The sequence below is a fragment of the Maniola hyperantus genome, chromosome 3 (genome assembly GCF_902806685.2).
Source record: "Maniola hyperantus chromosome 3, iAphHyp1.2, whole genome shotgun sequence".
In the NCBI taxonomy this organism is placed as follows: domain Eukaryota; kingdom Metazoa; phylum Arthropoda; class Insecta; order Lepidoptera; family Nymphalidae; genus Maniola; species Maniola hyperantus.
In genome coordinates this window covers 12,702,436-12,724,836 of record NC_048538.1, presented here as the reverse complement: position 1 = coordinate 12,724,836, position 22,401 = coordinate 12,702,436, and the positions used below count along the sequence as shown (strand labels likewise).

Sequence of the window (22,401 nt, the reverse complement as noted above, 5' to 3'; positions counted from 1 at the left end):
ATCCGTCTCAAACTGGGTTCATTTGTTCTATGATTTACTCTCCTGATGGAAAGTTTTTGATTGTCGGTCATTCAACAGGATTGATTCAGGTACCTAGATACCACATTATCAATTTTGTTCACAGACATCTACTATTACAAGTAGGTAGATACGCTGGATTTGCGATTGCCCACATGATTTTGAAGCAACTTGATTTTTAGAACTGTAGCAGCAGTGAGCGTCATGTGAGCATTCTTCTTCTTCTAGTGCCTCTCCATTACTGAAGGTCAGCAGTTAGTTTTTTAAACTTCTCCCTGTCCATGGCTAGGCGGAATAGTTCTCCGACTGTTTTAATGCCAGTCCACTCCCTGATGTTACGTAGCCATGACTTCTTTTTTCTTCCCACCCCTCTTTTCCCAGCTATTTTACCCATCATGATTGTCTGCAGCAGGCGGTACCTATTGTGTCGCAAAATATGGCCCAGGTACGAGATCTTACGCTGCTTGATGGTTTTAACTAACTCGGTCTTTTTCTGCATCCGGGCAAGAACCTCAGCGTTGGATACTTTAGCCGTCCAGCTTATGCGGAGCATCCTGCGATACGTCCACATTTCGAAGGCTTCGATCTTTTTCCGTAAGTCCTCCACTAGGGTCCATGCCTCGCAACCATATAGAACTACGGGCCAAATGTAGCATTGTAGGAGTCTGATACGGAGTTTTAGAGAAAGTTGGCGACCACAAAGAACTTTCTTCATCTTCATAAATGATGTGCGAGCAATTTCAATGCGAACCCGGAGCATGTGAGCATACTCGAAACCAAATATTAGTAGGTACCTAATGAGACATCTGTCAAATCGGCTCAAAAAATAACTGTAATTTTGTATGGCACACCTTTTCCTGCACCGAGTGAAGTTAACAAAGATTATGGTAGTGCGCTCTCGGGAAGGCCTATGTCCAGCAATGGACACAAACAAGCTGCTCGATTGATTGATTGACTCCTTTTCCAGCGTAAGTATAGTCCGGGACAGGTCAAGATGGCAATCGGGGTATAAGGCGGGGGGACGCCCCGCACACCCATACGTCAACCGCGCTCGCCCGCACTGGGTTAGTACCTACGGGGGTTGTGCGGGTGTTTGGGGCGTCCCCACCCCGATTACTATCTGCATGCTAAATTTCAGCCCAATCCGTTCAGTAGTTTCAGCTGTTCGTTGATAGATCAGTCAGTCAGTCAGTCAGTCAGTCACCTTTTCCTTTTATATACTTATTTAGATATATAAAGCTAAGTAATTTGGAGTAGTAGGTACCTATCTAAATTCTAAATCAGTTTCAACTTTTAACATTCATGTACCGATCGGTACATTGGTCGATTCGAAGTAGGTACCTACAGATAGCTTAGATTAGCAATGGAACTGCTAAGTTTATAAGCGACATAATATAAAAGTAGGTATACTGAGTGTACCTATACTTAGTGTACCTACTGTATTTTTAACCGACTTCCAAAAAGGAGGTGGTTCTGAATTCGGCACGTTTTTTTCGACTTTTCATCCAATGCATTTACTTTTCCGCAAATAGGTAGGTACCTACGTATAACAAAAACATTGACAGAGATATCTAGTAGGCCCCTGAAATGCGCAGGTTCTATGGATGACCAAAAGGAAATCCTCAATGAATACGCGACCAAAATTTTGCGTCACTACAAAAATGAAGAGTTCCCATACATTTGGTATCCAATGTTCAACCAAGGGCCTAAAGATGAAAGGAATCATCAAGGGTGGGTGAACGAAAACTTTGCGAAGTTTTTGAAAGGCACTCGTAACGAGATATTGTTCAATCGGTGGTTTTGTTCTGAACTCGGAGCGGTAACTGCGTTGACTTATTCTCCCAGTGGGAGCCACATCATCGTCGGTCATGCGTCGGGTGTGATACAGGTACCTACACAATGCCCGCGTTGCCAGAAGGGTACGAAATGAACGAAATTCCTACTTTTTGGACCATGTTCATGCCTTCGTACCTTCGGCCTTATTTTCGTATCTTTTTTAAATGACATAGAAATCCCAAATTACGGTTTTTTTTACAGAGGACTAGTCAGAACTGTTTTTTCATTTGTGACTTTTTTATACCTACTTCAAAAATTCCACATGGCATATTCACCTTTATCTCGTTCTATCAACAGTTCAAAATTCAGCAAATAACTGTTTTTTTTGATTTTTTAGAGTTCCGTATCTCCAGAGAAAAAATAAACCCAGGATCACTTCGTTGTCTATTTGTCTGACCGTCTGTGTGTCTCGTGTCTGTCACGACCCGTCAAAAGAATCAAAACTTAGGGTACTTCCCATTGACCTAGAATCATGAAATTTGACAGGTAGTCTAGCAGTTGTCGTAATGCCATCATCGCGCGAGAAAGCGATGCGACATGGATGCGACCATCACGTCCTTGAGTCAAATAAAACGCGAATCATCGAGCGAGTGCCAATAATTAGGACACCTATTCGAGATCAATATGTTTGATCGCGCGTTCGTACGAGTTAAATTCGCACGAACTTGCGATGATCGCGTAATCGCGTTGTATTAGGACAACGCCTTATACATACCTACAAATAAAGGAAGAAATCTGGAAACCGTGAATTTGTGGTTACATCACAAAACAAAATAAAAAGTGTTAAGTATTTTGTTTTCTATACGATGGTAGATACAGAACCTTTCGTGTTCGAGTACGACTCGCACTTGACCGGTTTTATATAATGGAATTGTACTCTTTCTCAGATGCGACACGGAAGCACAGGAGTAGTTCTTTGCACGTTACGAAACATTCAGTTTCCGCCCAAACCTGTGTACGCCCTGCAGTACAGTAGGCTGGAAGAGCGAGTATGCTATGCCGCATGCAACGATGGAGCCGTGTATCGAATTGAAATACCTAATGTAAGAGCCTTACTTTGTCATAATCAGAATTTGTAGTGTCCAACCGACCTTTCTGCTTTGACTTTGGACTATCGGCTTTGACTAAAACGGGCCGAAGGCTTCTAGCGAACAAAATTATTAAGAACGAACTATTACGGATTCGCGAGAGTGTAATAGAAAGAGAGTACGCGCGGGGGACGGGGCTCACAGTGTTATTATATTTTAAGAGAAGTTCAACAAAAACTAAAAATAAATAAAAAATTGTGTTATTTATTAAATTTTCGGCTACGGCTTCGTCTTTCACCAGAAATCGACTTTCATACTATAAAATAGATGGTTGTGGACTGTGGCTATATTATAATATATTATTTGACTGTGGTAGTTACTAATTTATTTATGAATGCTCAACTTTTAATTAGATGGACTCTTCATTGGACGATCCTCCAGAGTTCTGCATTAAAGCAGACCCAGCGTTGGAATGTCTAAACACACAGTACTACGGAAGCCCTGACATTTCTTCCTACGCCACACCATTTATCACTCGTAAGTTTAATTTTAAAACATGTTTAAGTGTACCTACTATACGGCGTATCTTCCCTACGCAGCAGAAAGTAATGTACATCGGCCATTAGACATTTCAGCTTTGTAGAGCGTTGTCTCTGTCACTCATACCTATATGACGTACCAAGACAGACAATTCTCTACAAGTCTGCTATCTCCTTCTAAAGGTCGATGTATATTCTTTCTGCCGCGTAATGTACTTACTTATTATTCTCATCTTTATCAACCCATCGCCGGAGCACTACTGAGAACGGATCTCTAATCAGAATGACCATGCTGGCCAAATGCGGATTGTCAGACTTCACACGTCTTTGAGAACATTATGAAGAATTCTCAGGAATGCTCACGATGGTTTCCTTCACCGTTAAAGTGAGTGATACTATTACTTAAAAGACACATGACTGAAAAGTCAGAGGTGCCCGGGATCGAACCGGCAACTCGGCACAAACATTTTGCATTTCACACGTCTTCCGGCGTACTTGTGTAAGTATACCTATGTCCATTTCAGTGATCTAACTCTTATGTACCCTATAGAAACGTCAGCCGCTCTTGCCCTGGGACTAACGTCTGACCAGTCGAAAATGGCTGTTGGCTACTCTGACACTTCCATTAAGGTGTACGATATGGAGACTGTAGAGGTTAGCCACAATAAATCCTTTTTAAATTAATTTAACTAGCTACCTATCTAGTTTGTAATAGGCGCAGAGTATCATAGATCAAGTAAGGCGTAGTTATTTACAGGAACGTACAGTACGCGGCAGAAAATAATGTACATCGGCCTTTGAAATGACATTTCAGCTTTGTAGAGCATTGTCTCTGTCACTCATAACTATATGACGTTTAGTCGGTCTCAACAACAGAGACAATGCTCTACAATACGCTATCTCCTTCTAAAGGCTTCTACATTATTTTCTGACGAGTACTGTAATCATATTATAGTGTAGACGTAACGTCACGTCAAAAGTCATATTATACTTGCAGCCGAATCACTTCTGTATAAACCGTGCATAAGACTGAATACACAGTAGGTATTAAGACAGATACGTACTTTAGTTTCAAGTATTTGCCATAAGTTACTTCTGGATGATGCCGGCGACTTCGTCCACTTAAGTTTCGGTTTTTTTAAAACACCATGGGAATTCATTGATTTTCTTGTATTTTTATAAGCAGATAAATGACGCACAACAGACGGAAACGTTTAAGTGCGGAAACCAGCCCAGAATGAAGAAAAAAAGCAGATAAATGATTATGTCCACAACAGTCTATCTGTGAAAATATTTAAGTAGGTGGTAGGGTAGGCATTGCTTTTTCACACAATGAAAAGTCTCAATAAATGAGTTCTTCGTGTTAGACGATATTTAAACATTTTCATGCTAAGGTGACTTTAGGTATGAAAAAGAATAAAATACTGCGTAGCATTGCGTTTTTATAAAATTTATGTTCATTGAATATTTTAGTAGACGATCTCTACAAAAGTAAATAAAATGTTACACTTCTTGAGTAAAGCCTGAAATACACAAAACGCGCGACGCCAGCGTACCTGACACGGGCCACAGCTCTTTAAAGTTGGAATACCTACAAGTAACTGTGTGAAGTCGTTCAGACTTTATTCAGAAGGAGCAAATTCGCCGCGAAACTGTTTGGCACATAATAATACCTAGACTCGTGCCTTGTGTTCAAAGCTCGAGCTTTTGGAGGCATGGGGGAACTCTGAAGGGTGCCGTAAACTGAACGCAACCAAGGAGTCTCTAGTAGTCTGATTCGTCCATGTCAAGAATCTTGCGAATTACCTACACGTAATAGAATAGAATAGAATAGAATAGAATAAATTTTATTGCATTAACTGTGTAGGTACATTAGGTGTTATACTTGTTATAAAGTTCTAACAGTTTGCCACTTTGTGGCGTGCAATACTGGTTACATACAATACTTTTAAATATTAAATTTTTAACTATTTTGTTTACTAAACTAAAAAACACATCCTAGGTACTTACATTCTACACTTACATCAATAATTTTCATAAAAATACTCATTAATATTATAAATTTACGTGCGTATTTTAAAATTGCGCGATAGTTGTGAATAATGTATAAGCAGGCGGGTCACCTGATGTTAAGTGATTACCGCCGCCCTTGAACATGCAGCACTAGAGGAACAGCCAATGCGTTGCCGGTTTTTCAGGAATTTGTTGATCTGCCCTTGTTTAGATTGTTTTTACTTGCGTATTAGGTACCGGCGAGATGTACAAAGCCGTACTATAGAACTAAGGGTAAAGTTTTTGTGTAACACATCGTACACGCATACGCGCGCATTTTGTATGACAATGCAGTAGCCATCGCGCCGCACTGCCATCGCACGTAGTGTTTGTTGACCTTAAGGCGGGCTAGTACGAATGAAATACGTCAGGTGTTAAATTTATTGTTATTGGCTCTCCTTAGCATTAGCATATTCCAGTTGGTTTTGAATATGCATTACTTTGTCTGATCTGCCCCTGAATTGTGTAAGAATAACCATTTCATGGCTATCGCAATCGTCAAGAATTCTGCCCTTTGATTGGCTGTGAAAAAATGGAAACAGCGAATCAACCAATCAGAGGGCAGAATTTCTTGACGATTGCGATAACCATGAAATGGTTATTCTTACACAATTGGGGGGCAGATACTGAATAAGAGAAAACAAAATACAGTTTTCATTAGAATATAATAAATACCTAATTCGCAAATGTAAATACTAATAATAATAAATTCTTGTATTGTTCTGTTGCCAGCGATTTCTTTCAGGGGTTTAATCATAAAACAACAGAGAATATTATTTGGGATTTTTCATATTTAAAAAAAAAAACTATTTTTCTAAGCTACTATAATTTTTCTTAATATATTTTAATAACCTCTTGCTTGACTGAGCCGCTGTATTTTTTTCCGTTACTTTAAGTATATTGCTTTTTACGTTACCTTCACCAGCCTGAAAAACGGATAAAGAATTAATTGATTTAGGTTATATTGGCCATATTATTCTTGCACAAGTCGCGTATGCACAGAAAGAAACCAAAACACTTGACTTTTATCATTTTCTAATACAAGCTTTTACCCACGACTTCGTACGCATAGATATATGAAAAATAGTACCTACTTTAAATATATCAGTTCTGGATTCTAAATTACTTACTGTATAATACGATTACAATAAAGTGTGTTACTTCCCATAAAACGGTCGGTGTAATTTCGGATAGGGTTTACGACTAAAGCTCAGCTCACACCCATGAGCATTGAGCAAGACTAAATAAGTCGTCATTAAAAAAAAAAAAAGAACATGCCTGCCTCCCAAAAACCGAAAATACTAAAAGGAAAACAAGTCACATTTGTAAATGACGCCATCATAATCATCATCATCATCATCATCAACCGATAGACTTCCACTGCTGGGCGTAGGGAATCCCTTTCGATTTCGCGTCAGTTCATCGATCGAAATTGTATGGATTTACAAAGCAGCGCGGCTGCGGTGTTGCAGTCGCGCTGCCTCCGCGTGGCATTTTATGACAAATTCGAAGGCTCCCTTAGTGGCACGCGAGTGTCACTGGGTAGGTACATATCAAAATAGTGAATTTTATGGGCTTCAATCTAAAGGGAAACCCGTACTTTTGACATGACATTTGACACAGAGCAAAATAATATGGCGAGTCCTCTCTCAAAATTTATACACTAAACATTATACATGTGTTGTACGATAGTCGTGTCGCTGACAAAGTCGGGTTATTCTCTGTAAGTGTGAACATAACTTTATTCGAAAGTCCTCAACCCTTGTAAAAATAGGTCGCTAGTCAAGGATCCTTTTATCATGTTACTGCGAGCCCAGATGATACTGACGGGAACACGTCCGCTGTTTTTACGTTGACCTCCTTTTGGCGATAAAGTGTGGAATTATCCTATTACACTCGTGCAAGATGATGCTCAATTTCGTCCGCGTGGATTCAGGTCCTTTAAAAATATGCGTTTTTTCTTTCTTTCTTTTTGTTTCTTTGCAGATCCCGTGAGGCTATTTCATTTTCCGGGATAAAAAGTAGCCTGCGTCCATCTTCGGACTGAAAGCTGTCTCTGTATTACCAAAACTGGTTTAGCAGCATCAATTTTAATACGAGTATAGTACCTGCCTTCAATTCAAGAGTGAATAGGCATATTCTAAACTCCATCTTAGGCTGCATCATCAATTCCAGCAAGTCTGATTGCAGCCAAACACTGTTTATTGACATAAAAAACCGGCCAAGAGCGAGTCAGGCTCGCGCAATGAGGGTTCCATACCTACTACAGTCGTATTTTTTTCGACATTTTGCAGGATAATTCAAAAACTATGATACATAAAAATAAATAAAAATCTGTTTTAGAATGCACAGGTGAAGACCTTTCGTATGATACCCCACTTGATATAGTTATTTACTTAGAAAATTGAAAATACTAATTATTAGTTCATGACCACAATTTAATTTTTTTTGTGTGATGTAAGCCTAAATTCACTGTTTTCAGATTTTTCCCCAAATGTCAGCTATAAGATCTACCTACCTGCCAAATTTCATGATTCTAGGTCAACGGGAAGTACTCTGTAGGTTTCTTGACAGACAGACAGACAGACAGACAGACAGACAGACAACAGAGTGATCCTATAAGGGTTCCGTTTTTCCTTTTGAGGTACGGAACCCAAAAAAGAACAAAAAAAACGGATGAATTCGTAAAATCAAAGAGTTCTCAATCAAAAGAAATCCTATGATTTTCCGGGATCAAAGTTAACTTATAGTAGACAAGGCAATGACGTCCCCCGGCCTCAGACCACGATTGCCATCTCAACCTGTCGCGTGTGTGTTATGTATTTTTCTATAATGTGCTTGCTTTAAATTATAATGATATTTATTGATTTCGCTTTCATTTTCATTAATTAGACATGAGTAAACTGTAAACCATGTTGTGTAAACCAAGGTGTAGTTTGTATACCTGCCTAGGTATATGTAACTATTAGAGAACTCTGTGATAACCTATTTCGTTTGCTTTTGCTTAGATAAACTTCCATAAACAAACTAACATTAACGAACTTTGCATTAACAACATTAACAACATACCAAACATACTAATATACTATCAGTACCTACCCTTATTATAAATGCGAAAGTGTGTTTGTTTGTTGGTTTCTCCTTCAATCACGTCACAACGGTGGAACGGATTGACGTGATTTTTTGCATGGGTATAGATAAAGGAGAATGACATGGGCTACTTTTTATCCCGAAAAATCAAAGAGTTCCAACGGGATTTTTATAAACTAAATCCACGCAAACGCTGTCACGGGCATCAGCTAATCCATACTAAGGCCCGGGATCCACTTAAGCGCAGAGGAGAGGAGATGCATTCAATCGACCAATCAGATTAAAAATAAATGACGTGAAAAAATGATCACGTCATCTTTTAAAAATTGGATTGGTTCAATGTACCTACACATCTCCACTCCGCTCCGCTTACTGTGGTGGTGGATACTGGGCTTAATGTCTAGTCTGTCTGTCTGTCTGTCTGCTAGCTTTTCACGGCCCAACCGTTCAACCGATTTTGATTAACTTTGGTAAAGTGTTAGCTTATATCCCAGGGAAGGATATAGGCTAATTTTTATCCCGGAAATCAAAGAGCTACCACAAGATTTTAAAAAACCTAAGTCATCTAGTATAAAATAAAAGCCGTAAAAAGCTCTTATCATTTTACGGTGGGTTCATCTCCTAAGTAACTTAGTTATTTGTTTAGTTAAGTAGTTAGTTAAGTTCTTTTTATTTGTCTCGATATTTTGCATTTTATAGATACATTTATCAGCCTGTGTTTGTTTATAAGTGTCGTAGTTTGTGTTAAATTAATGTATTGTGTGTGTTCCTAATAAATAAAATAAAATAAAAATATTACTAATATTTCAGACGGTCACAACGTACAAGGTTCAGAAGTTACGTCTGCAGTTCATACCGAAGAAACTGCAAAGAATGCATTCTGGGCAGGTGTGCGCGCTACGATGTCATGACCAGAATACCAACCTTTTCGCTAGCGGTGCCTGGGATAACACTTTAAGGGTACGTTTCAAGCTGGATATCCACTGAATTCGCACACCAAGTGTGCACCGTGCATTCGCAAATAATTGCAACTGCTGGGATGTTACTCTCGTATGGACGAGAAACTTAAACCTAATCGGGACGCATTGTTTATGCATGCCACGCTGCACTCTTCGAAATCGTATAGTATGTCCATTTTGAAGCATAGAATGGTCGAGATATCAATCGGGGAGGGAACGCCCTGCACACCCGCACAGCCCCTGCGCTAACCCAGTGCGAGCGAGCGCGGATAACGTGCGGGTGTACGGGGCGTCCCGCCGCCTCATACCCCGATTGCCATCTCGACCTGTCGAGTACTATACATTCCCCGTGTACTGGGCATATCTTTCTTATTCATTATCTTTCTTTGTTGTTAGCATTACGCTTTCCGTGTCAATACATTTTGACGGTTTCTTATATTACAATAGTAGCTTACTACATTTTCTTATACCTATACTTAATACTAGCTGTCGCGACTTCATCCGCGTGGGCTACTCAAACTTCAACCGCCTTTTTTATCCCCTTTGGGCTTAAATTTTCAAAAATCCTTTCTTAGCGGATAATATCCTACACGCCATAATACTTCAGCCCGATCCGTCCAGTAGTTTGAACTGTGCGTTGATCTATCAGTCAGTCAGTCACTTATTCACCTTTTCTTTTGTATATTTAGATCAAGAAGATAATATTTTCACGAACTGTGTAAGAAGACGTTGACGTTATCAAAAAAACAATACTTACTTAGTGATTTTAAACATGATACTGTTGCTATCAATTCAACGACTCAAAATACTACTTTTGTTTTGTGGAACAAGAATATCTAATTTCAAACTGTTATTGTGTTAGGTACCTGCGGCCTACACAATATTTTTCTTTTTTCAGTCGATAGACAGTATTTTACAATAGGTTTTTGTACTTTCCAATTTTGGTATTATTTTACCTATTTTAGTATAATATTAGATATCATATATATTAAGTCCTTAGTTTTAGAAAACTTGTAACTGCCTTCTGCAATACAGGGTTTTCCTAGTGCAGAGGGTAGGAAACTCGTTTCTTGTGTCTAAATTCTAAATTCTAAATAAATTATTCTTATTCTTATTCTTAAATTCTTATTCTTATTATAACTGTTACTAATCTCCTCCTAAGTACTTTATACAATTGATATATCTTTTATAACTAGTAAAAGCCCTTTTGTCTTTTTATTTGTTGCTTTTGGGTAGGTATACATATATCCATTATACAAACAATAATAGTCTTATTTATTAATATACATATGGTCTGCGACACGTTGATATGGCAATCGGGGTATGAGGCGGGGGGACGGCCTGCACCCTCACACCTCTCGCCCACACCGGATTACTGCGGGGGCTGTTTTTATACTTTTTATTTAGAGACTAAGATTTTAAAAATTAATAATATTGCAACTCTATAACGCCTGAAACAGACAGACAGACACATTTATAATGCTACATTCAAAAGGTTTTCTTTTCGTTTTAACGCACGGAACTCTGAAAAAAATAATGTAACAATACGAGTCTCTTTGACGTTGGTCTGTGGTCGACATTACTATTAAATTAAAACGAGCTTTATTCCTGAAGCTCCGTTTAGATTACTTGATAAGCGAGTTCATTATTCTCGCTTCTCATAGCTAAATTTTATTTACTTTAGTAGGTACTTGTTCGTAAAAGGCAATAGGCAGGTTGATAAGTAGGATTTAGCAGTTGTAAAACTATTACTTGTTTTTAAATATTATTATTTAATAATCTATTTCACAATAGCTGATTGGTTTGCTTTCGAACAGCTACCTAAAAATTCTAGGAGCACTCTCCAATATATCAGAGAAAGCCTAAACATTTTTTTATTTAGATTATTATTAGTGTTTCACTTAGATTATTATTAAACAAATACAGAGAGTATATATACTTCATTTTTTGTATAATAATAATAATTATTATTATATTAAAGTTTGTGTTAGTGTTGATGACCTATTTATAAAAATAATACCTAATCACCTACTTTACTTATAAAATGACGATCTAGGTTGACTGGGATTGGCAAACCCTTTTTTGCAAGACCTTAGGTAGTACACACGCCTCGCCTGGCTCTACTTTACTCGACCCAAGACTTTGAGACACTACTCGCATTTGTGAACGCTCCCTGAATAAAACACAGCGGACAACGACCGCTCAAAGCGTTTCTGTCGAGATTAAAATATTTTGGTTAGCGGTTAAATGCTCAAATTATTTATTAAGCGTTCCTTTTCAGCGCTTAGCGTCAACAAAGAATCATAACTCGGCTGTACATTTTTAAAACGGCTTTCCCACATACTTTTAATTTTTCGGGCGGTTTATTGCATATTGTAAATTCTTTGCATGAAAATACTTACACATATTATATTTCTTTGATGTGGTGCTGTGACATTTTCTACCTAATTTACTTAAGTAAAATACTTGTAAATGTTAATTATTAACATCAGTTGAGTTAAAGTAGGAAAAATAAAGGCATAGACAATACACATTCTATAATCTGTTCTAAATATTATAGCTTCCAATACCGCAGAGTTCAAATTATTTTCATGAGAAAAGGATAAATTCCTGGGCTCCAAATAAACCATTCCTATATCGAAACGATAAAATTATTGTGATGTAGGTAAGTATAAGGTAGAGAGTATGTAGGTATGTTATGTTTAGTTTCAGGGTTCAGGTGAGCCCAGTTGTTAATAAAGACTCATACGAAAATAAGTAAAGTCAGATGATTTATAAACCTGCTATGTTAGATAGGTATTATGTATGTATTATTGTTTTTGCTAAATGATAAAAGAGCGTGGATTTGCCCTGCAGCTCGTCCCAGCAACGCGCAGGACTGCAAATACTTTTCTTATGCATGGCATAATATTATGTATCAAATATTTGAAAAGAGCAACCACCGAGTATCTTGCTGGTTTTTCTCGGTAGGAAAGGCATTCCGAACCAGTGGTCGATGCGGCTGACGATTCAAAAATACTTGTAAAAGTAGTATTTGAATTAAAAAAATTACTTTATTTTATTTTATTTATTTTTCAGATCTGGGACGTAAGATGCAAAGTCGGATGCGTGATGACATTTGAAGGCGTTAATATCTGTGCTGACAGTATCGATTTAAACGTAAGTAAAACATAATGATATTTTTTTAAATATAATATGTACTCTGTACTTTCCACAGAAAAGGAATCAGCTTATCTGTATACAGAGTGTAACATTTAATCTACAGAGATATTTTTTTATAATTTTTATAGTGTTTTACACTTCAAGGAAATAACTAAATAATTAAAAAAAATTCCGAACCCGCGTCTCTGGGATCGCGCCCGACGCTCTGACCGCTAAGCTACGGTTCGCTTGCTGCCATTGACGAAGTTTGTGATATGTATGTTCACTCAGTACTGAAGCGACTGTTAATGCCATCTAATAGCGACACTTTGCAGTCAACGGCCCGTATTACAATGCAGCTCTTTATACGAGAAATGACATATTTGCTTTTTACTATATTTTTTTACATATTATATTTAAAATTATTACAGACAGCGGGAAGTGACTTTGTTTTAAACTATGTAGTGATATCCTACATAAAAAAACTACAACCTCTAACTAAACCTACTTACCTAAAACTCGGCTGGTAACAAATTATTATATTTTCATAATTCTTATTAAAACATGATTCATTATTAAAACATAATGATAAAACGAAATTCTCTCAGTATTTTTCGAAGTTTGAGCTTCAAGAAGAATGGAAGTGGAGTATTTTCCCATAAATAAGGATAATACAATTTGCGTATCAAAAACTCGCGAAGAAGTCTTTAATGTATTCGAAGTAATGGTATTTGTGATTCGTAGCCGGCAGCTTAGCAATTTAGGTTATAGATATTTCGATTATTCGCAATCTGATGTTATCATAATATCAACGAATAAGTAGCATTATAATATTATCTAAAATATGAAATTCTGCGGGAGAATTTCTAGATGACTTTAAAACTTTGAGCAACACCGATTTTATTATATAAAGGTATTGTATTAAGTAACAATTACCAAAAATAATAATTCTATAGTTTCTACTACCTCCATACTAAGAATAATAAATAAATATTTAAAAATATTTTTTATTCATTTAAACTTTTACAAGTAATTTTGAATTGTCAAATGCACCTACCACTGGTTCGGAATGCCTTTCCTACCGAGAACAACCAGCAAGAAACTCGGTCTACTCGGTAAACTAAGTATAAGGTAAAATAAAATAAGTAGGATAAAAAATATTGCGTGATAGCAGTGAAAGTAAACCATCAATATCTTCCATTAGCCAGCTTCCTTGTTCGACAACATCATCACTTACCGTACCACAATCAAAGATTTTATATAGTTACCTAAATGATAAAAGATCGTGGATCTAACTTTCATGTCGCTCCAGAAATACGCAGGATCGGAATTACTTGTATGCCTACCTACATATTTCCTTAATAACATTGTAAATCGATACTTAGTTTACCGAGTAGACCGAGTATCTCGTTGGTTCTTCTCGGTATAGGAAAGACATTCCGAACCAATGGTAGATGTTTTTGACAATTCAAAAGTAAAAGTTAATTTGAATAAAAAATATTTCTATTCTATTCTATTCTATTCACGAGGCGAGATTGGAATCAAGGGCTAACTTGTATCCGAATAAAATAAAAATAGGAAAATATTTAACCAACTTGATACTAAGAACCTAGTAAGTACCTACTGCCTATAGTAAGTACTATGTAGAAAAAATAACAATCCAGTATATTATCGTTTTGCTACTTATGTCATAAATATTAGCTACCTCGTAAAGCTGGAGACAGACTAAATTGGAGTATGAAAAAAAATGTAGCACATAAAATATAAGAATAAGTTGACTCGGTATAAGGGCAATAACTCTGATTGCTGTCTACTTGTCTAGTTTGTGCGGCGGTTGGTAGGCACATCGTTATGGCAAAAACAAGAGGTTTTTTGTCTATTGTCAGATGAATTTATTGTCTTTTTCTATGAAGCCACCAATTCACGTCTTTGTGTATTAAGTAACTGCTTCGGGATTTTTGTATTTTTGTGTTGTTTCTTAGCTCAAAATAGGTATCTTGTGCAAAATTGTTTGTAAAATTACAAAAAAGCTTGCATTTAGTAATTTTGGTTTTTTTGTACTACAAGAGTACCTAAGTACTTACATAAGTACCTACTTATGTAATTAGGTACAGTTATGCGTAAAAAATAACTTCTCACGCGTCATTTGAACTTTATGTGTCAACTTTCATGTCAAAAGTACGATTTTAGTAGTCATTTTATACGGACTATACTTTGGAGACAATTATATCAATATGAGTAGGTAGGTAATCAAATATTATTAATAGGATAAAAGACACAACGAGCTTATTAAACATAATTAAAAGCGGTTGTGCTTAAAGCGAGGCTTTGTAGAGTTACGTAATGATGATGCCATTTTCGTTTAATACGTAACACATTACGGGGATTTCGTAAGATTAATCGAAAAATACACCGAGTTCTACTTGTAACATGAAAGCCGGTGATAAATGAAGGCTGTTATAGAATTAGGCCCGCGGTATTCACCTCGTGTATTCAATTTAAGTATAAGTAGGTAAGCAATATAGCGCCTGAAATTTTGTAACCTTTTTAGATTAGGGGCCTGTTTCACAACCTCCAGACAAACTTTATCTAACGAATAAATTCACCGGTATGACAGTTTTTGTAATGAGATGAGATTCAAAATGTCAAATTTAACCTATCTAGAGGTTGTGAAACAGGTCTTTCCAGCTATATTTTCAACAAAAACAAGAAAACAAGAGAAAACATAGGCTCGTTAACGCCCAATGAGTTTTTTGTCTATGTCATTTATATGGGACCAGCTTATTCCCGCGACTACAAAAATTTCAAACCCCTATTAACACCTTAGGGGTTGAACTTTCAAAAATCCTTTCACAATTCAAAATTCAAATAAGTTATTCAAATTATAGGTAATACATTACTCTTTTTGATGGTCCGTTGTTGGATTTGTAAGTAATAGTGGTGATATACGCGAATTTAAAGCTAAAGCTACAAGGGTTCCAAAAGCACCCAGGTCTGAGAAGAGCCCACAACAAACTCAGCCGGGTATTCTTTTTATTATCACCACTTTACAATCAGAACTAACAATTTCTTAACGGATGTCTACGTCATAATAGCTATCTGCATGCCAAATTTCAGCCCGATTCGTCCAGTAGTTTGAGCTGTGCGTTGATAGATCAGTCAGTCAGCTTTACCTTTTATATATATAGATTACGTAACAGAGAGCCCTATATTAACTTCTCTCCGTGGATAGAGTATAGCAAAGTAATTTCTTCACAAAAAATTGCAAAGAATCTCAATCCGGCAACAAAGCATCTCGCTCCGACGAATCACCGAGCATGGGTAGCTTAACCTCTTGTTCTATAGATAGAAAGCTCTTGAGATGTTTATAGAACTAAGACTGCGAGGTACTTTTAATTAAAAACACCGCCTTTGTCACGAACTTGGTTTCATCTACAGTTTTGTAGCGCTCGTTATCAACTTTGACGTTGCCTCATAGTTTGTTCTGAACCTTTGAGGTACCTACGTTATTTATTATACTTTTCATTAGTGTGTGCTGTTGAGAAGTTAGCCGTTTCTCTTGGGATTATTTTTTGTTAGCGTGCACCTTCATTTTTTATCTTCAAAACATCACGGCTTGTTTTTAGGAAATTTAATCTTGTACGTAAGGTTAGTAGATAGGAGAGTTTTTATTTTTTAAATTAATTTAATAATTTATTTAACAGGGAGTAAGAATACAAAAGTTATTTAGGTATTTAGTCAATAACACTCAACAGACGATAGTATTTTTTTATCGACCGCTACCGGGTTGATTTGTAGGATTTAGCTATTAGTAAAACATTTTAAAGTATTATACAACCTCACTGTCATGGGCAAGGTTTTTTTTATTCAATGAGAGTTAGCCCTTGACTGTAGGTAATCTCACCTGGTGGTAAATGGTCATGAAGTCTTAGATGGATGCGGGTTAACTCGAAAGGGGTATGGCAGTTTTATTAAACCCCTTTTCGGTTTCTACACGGTAACGTACTGAAACGCTAAAATTGCGTAAGCAGTAAAGCGGTGCCGCCTCTTCTCCTCCTATCCAAACAGGATGACATGGAAAACAATTGCTGCAGTCTTAAATTACATGAGGGAATAAAAGAAATACAAACATACGGTTGAATACATAACCTCAATTTTTTGAAGTTGGTTAATAATGTAGAGTATCTTTGTGTAGAGAAATCAATGCATCGTCGGTAGTTGGCAGCCGACTGAAGCCCTCACAGTATGGGATTTAGTTGCCAAGAAAAAGCTGCACACCGTTAGAGTGCAGAACAGACGGCCAGACGTCGATGGCGAATATATTTACGCTTGTCGATATTGGAGATCTAAAGAGGTGAGTGAGAATAGTACCTACTCATTGATATTTTTTTACAAAACAAATTGATTTTGATACAGACTGAAAGAACTTTTCATACTTAACATTTTTTGCTAATAAGTACAGTAGAAACTCGATTATCCGGCCCTCGGTTATACGAATTCGCGATTATCCGGACTACCAACCGAAAATTGTTCGGCCAAGTGCGAGTCAGACTCGCGCACCGAAAGTTCCATACTCGGGTATTTTTCCGCCATTTTGTTCGATAAATCAAAAACTATTATGCATAAAAATCTGTTTTAGAATGTACAGGCAAAGCCCTTTCATATGATATCCCACTTGTTAGGTATAGTTATCTTAATTTGAAAATTGAAAATACTATTATAGTGAACTACATATAATATGCACAAAACCCGCTTTTCTTCATACATTCGATTATCCGGATTTTCGATTATCCGAATCACTAACGACAACAATTAGTCCGGTTAATCGAGTTTCCCCTGTATTAATACGTACAATAAGTATATCTACATAAATAGCTGAGCCTGCGACTTTGTTCAAGTGGATTTAGATTTTAAAAGATTCTGCTGGACTCTTGTTTTGCGCTGTAAAAGTAGCCTCCACATGCACAAAATCACATCAATCGGTTAAAATATGCGATAATATTCGGATATATATGGATACGATATGCGAGTCCTATGCTGCGGCACATGGACTCGTATACAATATAAAGAAGAGTGAGCTTCTGGTGTTTAAGAGCAAAGGGAACACTGTGGACGATATTCCGCCCGTAACCCTTAACGGAGTCTTACTTAAGAGAGTGACTGAATTCAAATATCTGGGGCACATTGTGACAGACGATATGTCTGACGTTAGAGACATAGAGAGGGAGCGTAGGGCGTTGGCGGTCCGATGTAATATGCTAGCCCGCAGGTTTGTACGGTGTAATAGAGACGTAAAGCTCACTCTTTTTAAATCATATTGTCAGACATTTTACACGTGTAGCCTGTGGGTGACGTATACGCAGAGGGCCTACAACGACCTACGAGTGCAATATAATAATGGTTTCAGAGTACTGATGGGGTTACCGCACTGGTGCAGTGCGTCACAGATGTTTGCGGAGGCTCACACAGATGATTTTTACGCAATTGTGAGAAAAGGAGCTGCATCTGTGATGAGCAGGGTGCGTGGGAGCTCCAACAGTATTCTGAGAACATTGGCTGCAAAGTGGGAAAACCCTTTTATGAAACACTGGGTGTACATACACATGAACACCAAGTGGTCAAGGGGGTATATGAATTAATTATAATTTGAATTAATTAATAATAATAATTGTAATTTTAATTGTAATTTTATTTAGTTACTAACATAGTTAATAAGGTCTTCTGTTACTAACACATTATGGATGAAACATCTGAAATAAAATAAATAATGATAATAATAATAAAATGTTAAACCAACAAACAAACGAACACTTTCGCATTTATAATATTAGTACTTATGGATTTTTGTAAAATAAACCTGTTTTTATTTATATTTTTATCATTAATAGTAAAAAAATTAGCGAAGCTTACAAGCATAATTAATATTGAGGAAATAAATAGATTACATTGACACCACTCAGGCTCCAGGCAAGCTTTTATCAAACAAACTCCCAAATTTTACTACATCATAACATACCTACCATTTGCCCTCACGCAAAGCAATTAATATTTCAACATCTAAAACTTGTCCAAACTTGGATCGAACCATCTACGCTTAGTATAAGATTTTACATCTCACTAACGTTGCTAGAATTTGAGAGTCGAAACACAATAACGTCAAAGTAAAATGGACCTAAACAGCCTTGAATTAAAGTCAAAAATTCAATGCCTCTGATTTTAATTTCGCAACGTTTCCGCTTGGAGCGCTGGCTGTAGATGTGTAGACAAACTTAACGGTTAAAGAACTTTATTCTCACTAAGAATTAAATTCACTTACATGAGAAATGTAACAAATAAACAGTAGGTATCTTATCCACATATCAACTGCGACTTTATACAAAACGAAATGGGTAGAAATAAAATTATTACAAAGTAAGCGAGTCGATCCAGTGCGCGAATGGCACGGACATAACATGGATTATTAGAGACTAGATACGGCTGACACTTCAAGGTAAGTACAGTAAGTAGTATAGTAGTATTTTCTGTACCTATGTGTATGTATTATACCTATATAGTATAGGGTTTATAGTATGTAAATGTACACAAATATGTATATTTAAGTATATTTATATAACTTGAGCTTTAAAACAAGGCAGTTAAGATCCGGTTTACTATGAGGCGGAAGTGTTTCGACACTCGAATACTATCAACGTTGGTGAGACATAAAATCTCGTACTAAGCGTAGGTACAGAATAATATTTGAACACGACCGCAGTCGACCTTACAAAGCAAAACTTTACCTGCTTACAAAATGTACTTAACAATGTTCGGAGAATTAAAGGAAAACAACCTCTCGAAAACCTTTGGAACTTCTGAAATGATACCCATAATACAACAGTTTATTCTGTATTTTCAATCCAAACATTATAACAAAGTACTTACTCCTACGTGATGATATTATTGTAAAACTGGCGCCCTCCAGCCATTTATAGATAAGGTGGAATTATTTTCTGTTCCGTGGGCCCATTAGTGTCCTAACCCGTGATATTTAAGTGTAGGTAAACACAAATTTTGTACGATCGGGTGTAATGGTTTTTTTTTATTTATTTATTTATCACAAACAACTTCCATACATAAAAGACCGCACATTTAAATACATACAATAAACAGTATGGTTGTCAATTACAGGTGAAACTTTACTTATAAACTAACATGCACTAACTTAACAGGTTAAGATTAACGTACCTACAGAGTAACTTGATAGATTAACAGTAGGTAAAAATAAAATGGTTAAATATGTACAGGAATTCAAATTTAAAGAAAAATACAGATATACTTAACAAAATATACCTAACAAATTATTTAGGAAACCATCTAACTTGGTATTCATTTCATTACAATATTCTGTTAGCTATTAAATTATAATATATTCAAATTAAAGTTAATTAATTAATAATTTAAACTAAAACCTTAAAAAATATAATATTATAACTAAAATATATTATTAAAATTCGTTCCCCCTTTGAATAGCTAGGCTAATTCTTTGTCCGAGGTAGCTGCCAGCTCTTCGGTCTCCTGTGATGTCGACTAACCTTTTTGCTATTTCCTTAAAAAGTCTTATAGCGCTAGGACCCCACGGACCAAGGGACTCGTCACCGAATGGGACAAATTCATATTCGGAGCCTAGACCCCTGTATTTGCATGTTTTGGCTTTTTCAGCCGCTTCACATGCCGCACCAGCTCTGTTGTTGGTTCCATGTAGATGGGAAGGGGCCAGCGTGTCTGAACAGGTTGCATCCCATACCAGCACCCGGCCCACCTTCCATAGAATCAAACTCATACCGTCCGGTCTCTTGCCATCGTCTCTTGCAATACCAGTCGGCTCGAGTAGACTTGGCACGTTGACGGTGGCAAGGGACCGGCGTATGATATCGTTAGTAAGTGCGGCATGTCTCGAGAAGCGGCCTGCACTTTTTTGGCATGACAGTCCGTGATGTCCTAGCTTGTCGACATCACTGCCACAGGGACATTTATGAGGAGCGCAGACCGGAACCCCGAGCCGTAGACAGGTTGCGATTCGGAGCGTGTCAGGCTCAAGAAATGTTCCTGTATTTGACGAAGGGTAGGTACCTAACAAAAGTTTGAAAGATTGTGTTTTAAAACTTAAATCTACCTAAGTAAAATCACCAAATTCTAATGCCTTCACACATCATAAGGTTCTATTTGCATGACCAATGCAGGTATTAGTCCAATGTATAATTAAAGAGACAGATTTATTTACTTGTTATGATCATGTGGACTCGTCATACATTGTACCCATCACATCTCCAAATGGTCATTTGACATGACCAAGTCTTCAAGCTTCTTGCACATTGGACGAAATACTTGATGGTGTGTGTAGATTGCATAAGATTCTAGTATCGTAGAGGTTGCATGCCTGATAGGTCTCCATAATGTTCTTAAATATGTGTGAAGTTTGCCAATCTGCACTAGGCCAGTGTAAACCCTTCTAATTCTGAGAGGAGGTTCGTACTCAGTATTGGGCTGGCAATAGGTTGATCATGATAATTATGACGATGATGTAGAATATCCATAGTACATCAAGTTTTCATCAAGAACCTCCTCATTTCCCATCATTTCTTCAAGCATAATGATATGGAATGATTTAACGACTTTTGTGGTTATACTAAGACCAAATTACAATCGATATTTCACATTTTTTCAGTTCAATCGCAAAGGCAAGTACGGTATAATCGGCGGCAGCGGCACCAATTGCATTGAAATCATCAACCTCCACAACCGGTACATCGCCTGCTCTTACCCAGCGCCTGGAACCGTCCTGGCTATCACCAGCCACAATGAAAAAATTGCCTTTGGTGGCACCGCGCCTGTTGTGAACATTGTCAGTTTCCACGACCCCAAACACGAGAAATACAAAGTGGAATCGGAATCGGAGGATGATTATACGGTCAAAGATCCGACGTGGTTTGGTGAACAAAGTATCACAGAAGGCCTGGAAAATACTTCGCAGGCTAAGTCAACGATAAGTAATATCACACATTCTCTTAATCGTGGTGCTACATCTCCTATGAGGCAACAAGAGACACCACCTCCTAGCTGTTAAAAGCATAAAATTATAGAAGTAATTGTTATTAATCATTTTCCCTTTGTAGATTAAACTGTAAAATTAACCTTAGAAGTATTATTTATAAACGAAGGTCTTCGCCCAGTTTAATTATAAATAGAAAGGTGCTAATCGCTTTGACGAGTCTGATTAGGGACGCCCCCTTTAAATGAATACTGTGTCGCTTACTGTAGATTGTTTTAATCATATGAACTACCAATGCCTAGGAACTATAAGGAGTAGGTAATAGATACTAAAGTAGACATATTATACAAGTACGCTGAAAGGGCGTGTGCCATACAAAATGACATTCATTTTAAGCCGACACTTTGTTGACAGATACTAAACTGATACCTACTAACGGACTAAAATGATAAAAATCAAGTTGCTTAAAAACAGGTTGGCAATCGCAGTAACACCTTACACACACACTTGAAACCTTAGTAATTATTTACCCTTTTTTTTCCGTGGGGAAATCCTCATGGATGCCACCGCACCCGGGGAGGTGCGGAGGTTATGTCGGACTCTTACCGACTAAAACCCCACGATGTTCCACGCATCGCCCGGTGGCTGGGCTACGGGGCCAAACACGTTCGCGCAACCCAGCCAGCGGCGCCTGCTGAGGACCCACCTTA

General features: G+C 37.3%; 1 protein-coding gene across 1 annotated transcript; it reads left to right on the top strand.

Annotated features, from left to right (window-relative positions):
• The first annotated feature begins 1,626 nt into the window (after positions 1–1,626).
• LOC117996752 (uncharacterized) lies at positions 1,627–21,800 on the top strand. The gene is made up of 8 exons (XM_069509331.1): positions 1,627–1,906; positions 2,742–2,897; positions 3,296–3,419; positions 3,972–4,075; positions 9,374–9,523; positions 12,601–12,681; positions 16,859–17,017; positions 21,368–21,800. The coding sequence occupies exons 1-8, from the start codon at positions 1,709–1,711 to the stop codon at positions 21,764–21,766; spliced, it is 1,371 nt and encodes a 456-aa protein (XP_069365432.1). The 5' UTR covers positions 1,627–1,708; the 3' UTR covers positions 21,767–21,800.
• The last annotated feature ends 601 nt before the right edge of the window (positions 21,801–22,401 follow it).

What these genes read in the sequence shown, in the direction of transcription:
- LOC117996752 (XM_069509331.1), top strand. Translation starts at nt 1,709, where the DNA reads ATGTTCAACCAAGGGCCTAAAGATGAAAGGAATCATCAAGGGTGGGTG. An exon ending in CCTGGGATAACACTTTAAGG is followed by an intron (nt 9,524 to 12,600) that starts GTACGTTTCAAG and finishes TTTATTTTTCAG; the next exon opens with ATCTGGGACGTAAGATGCAA. An exon ending in CTGACAGTATCGATTTAAAC is followed by an intron (nt 12,682 to 16,858) that starts GTAAGTAAAACA and finishes ATCTTTGTGTAG; the next exon opens with AGAAATCAATGCATCGTCGG.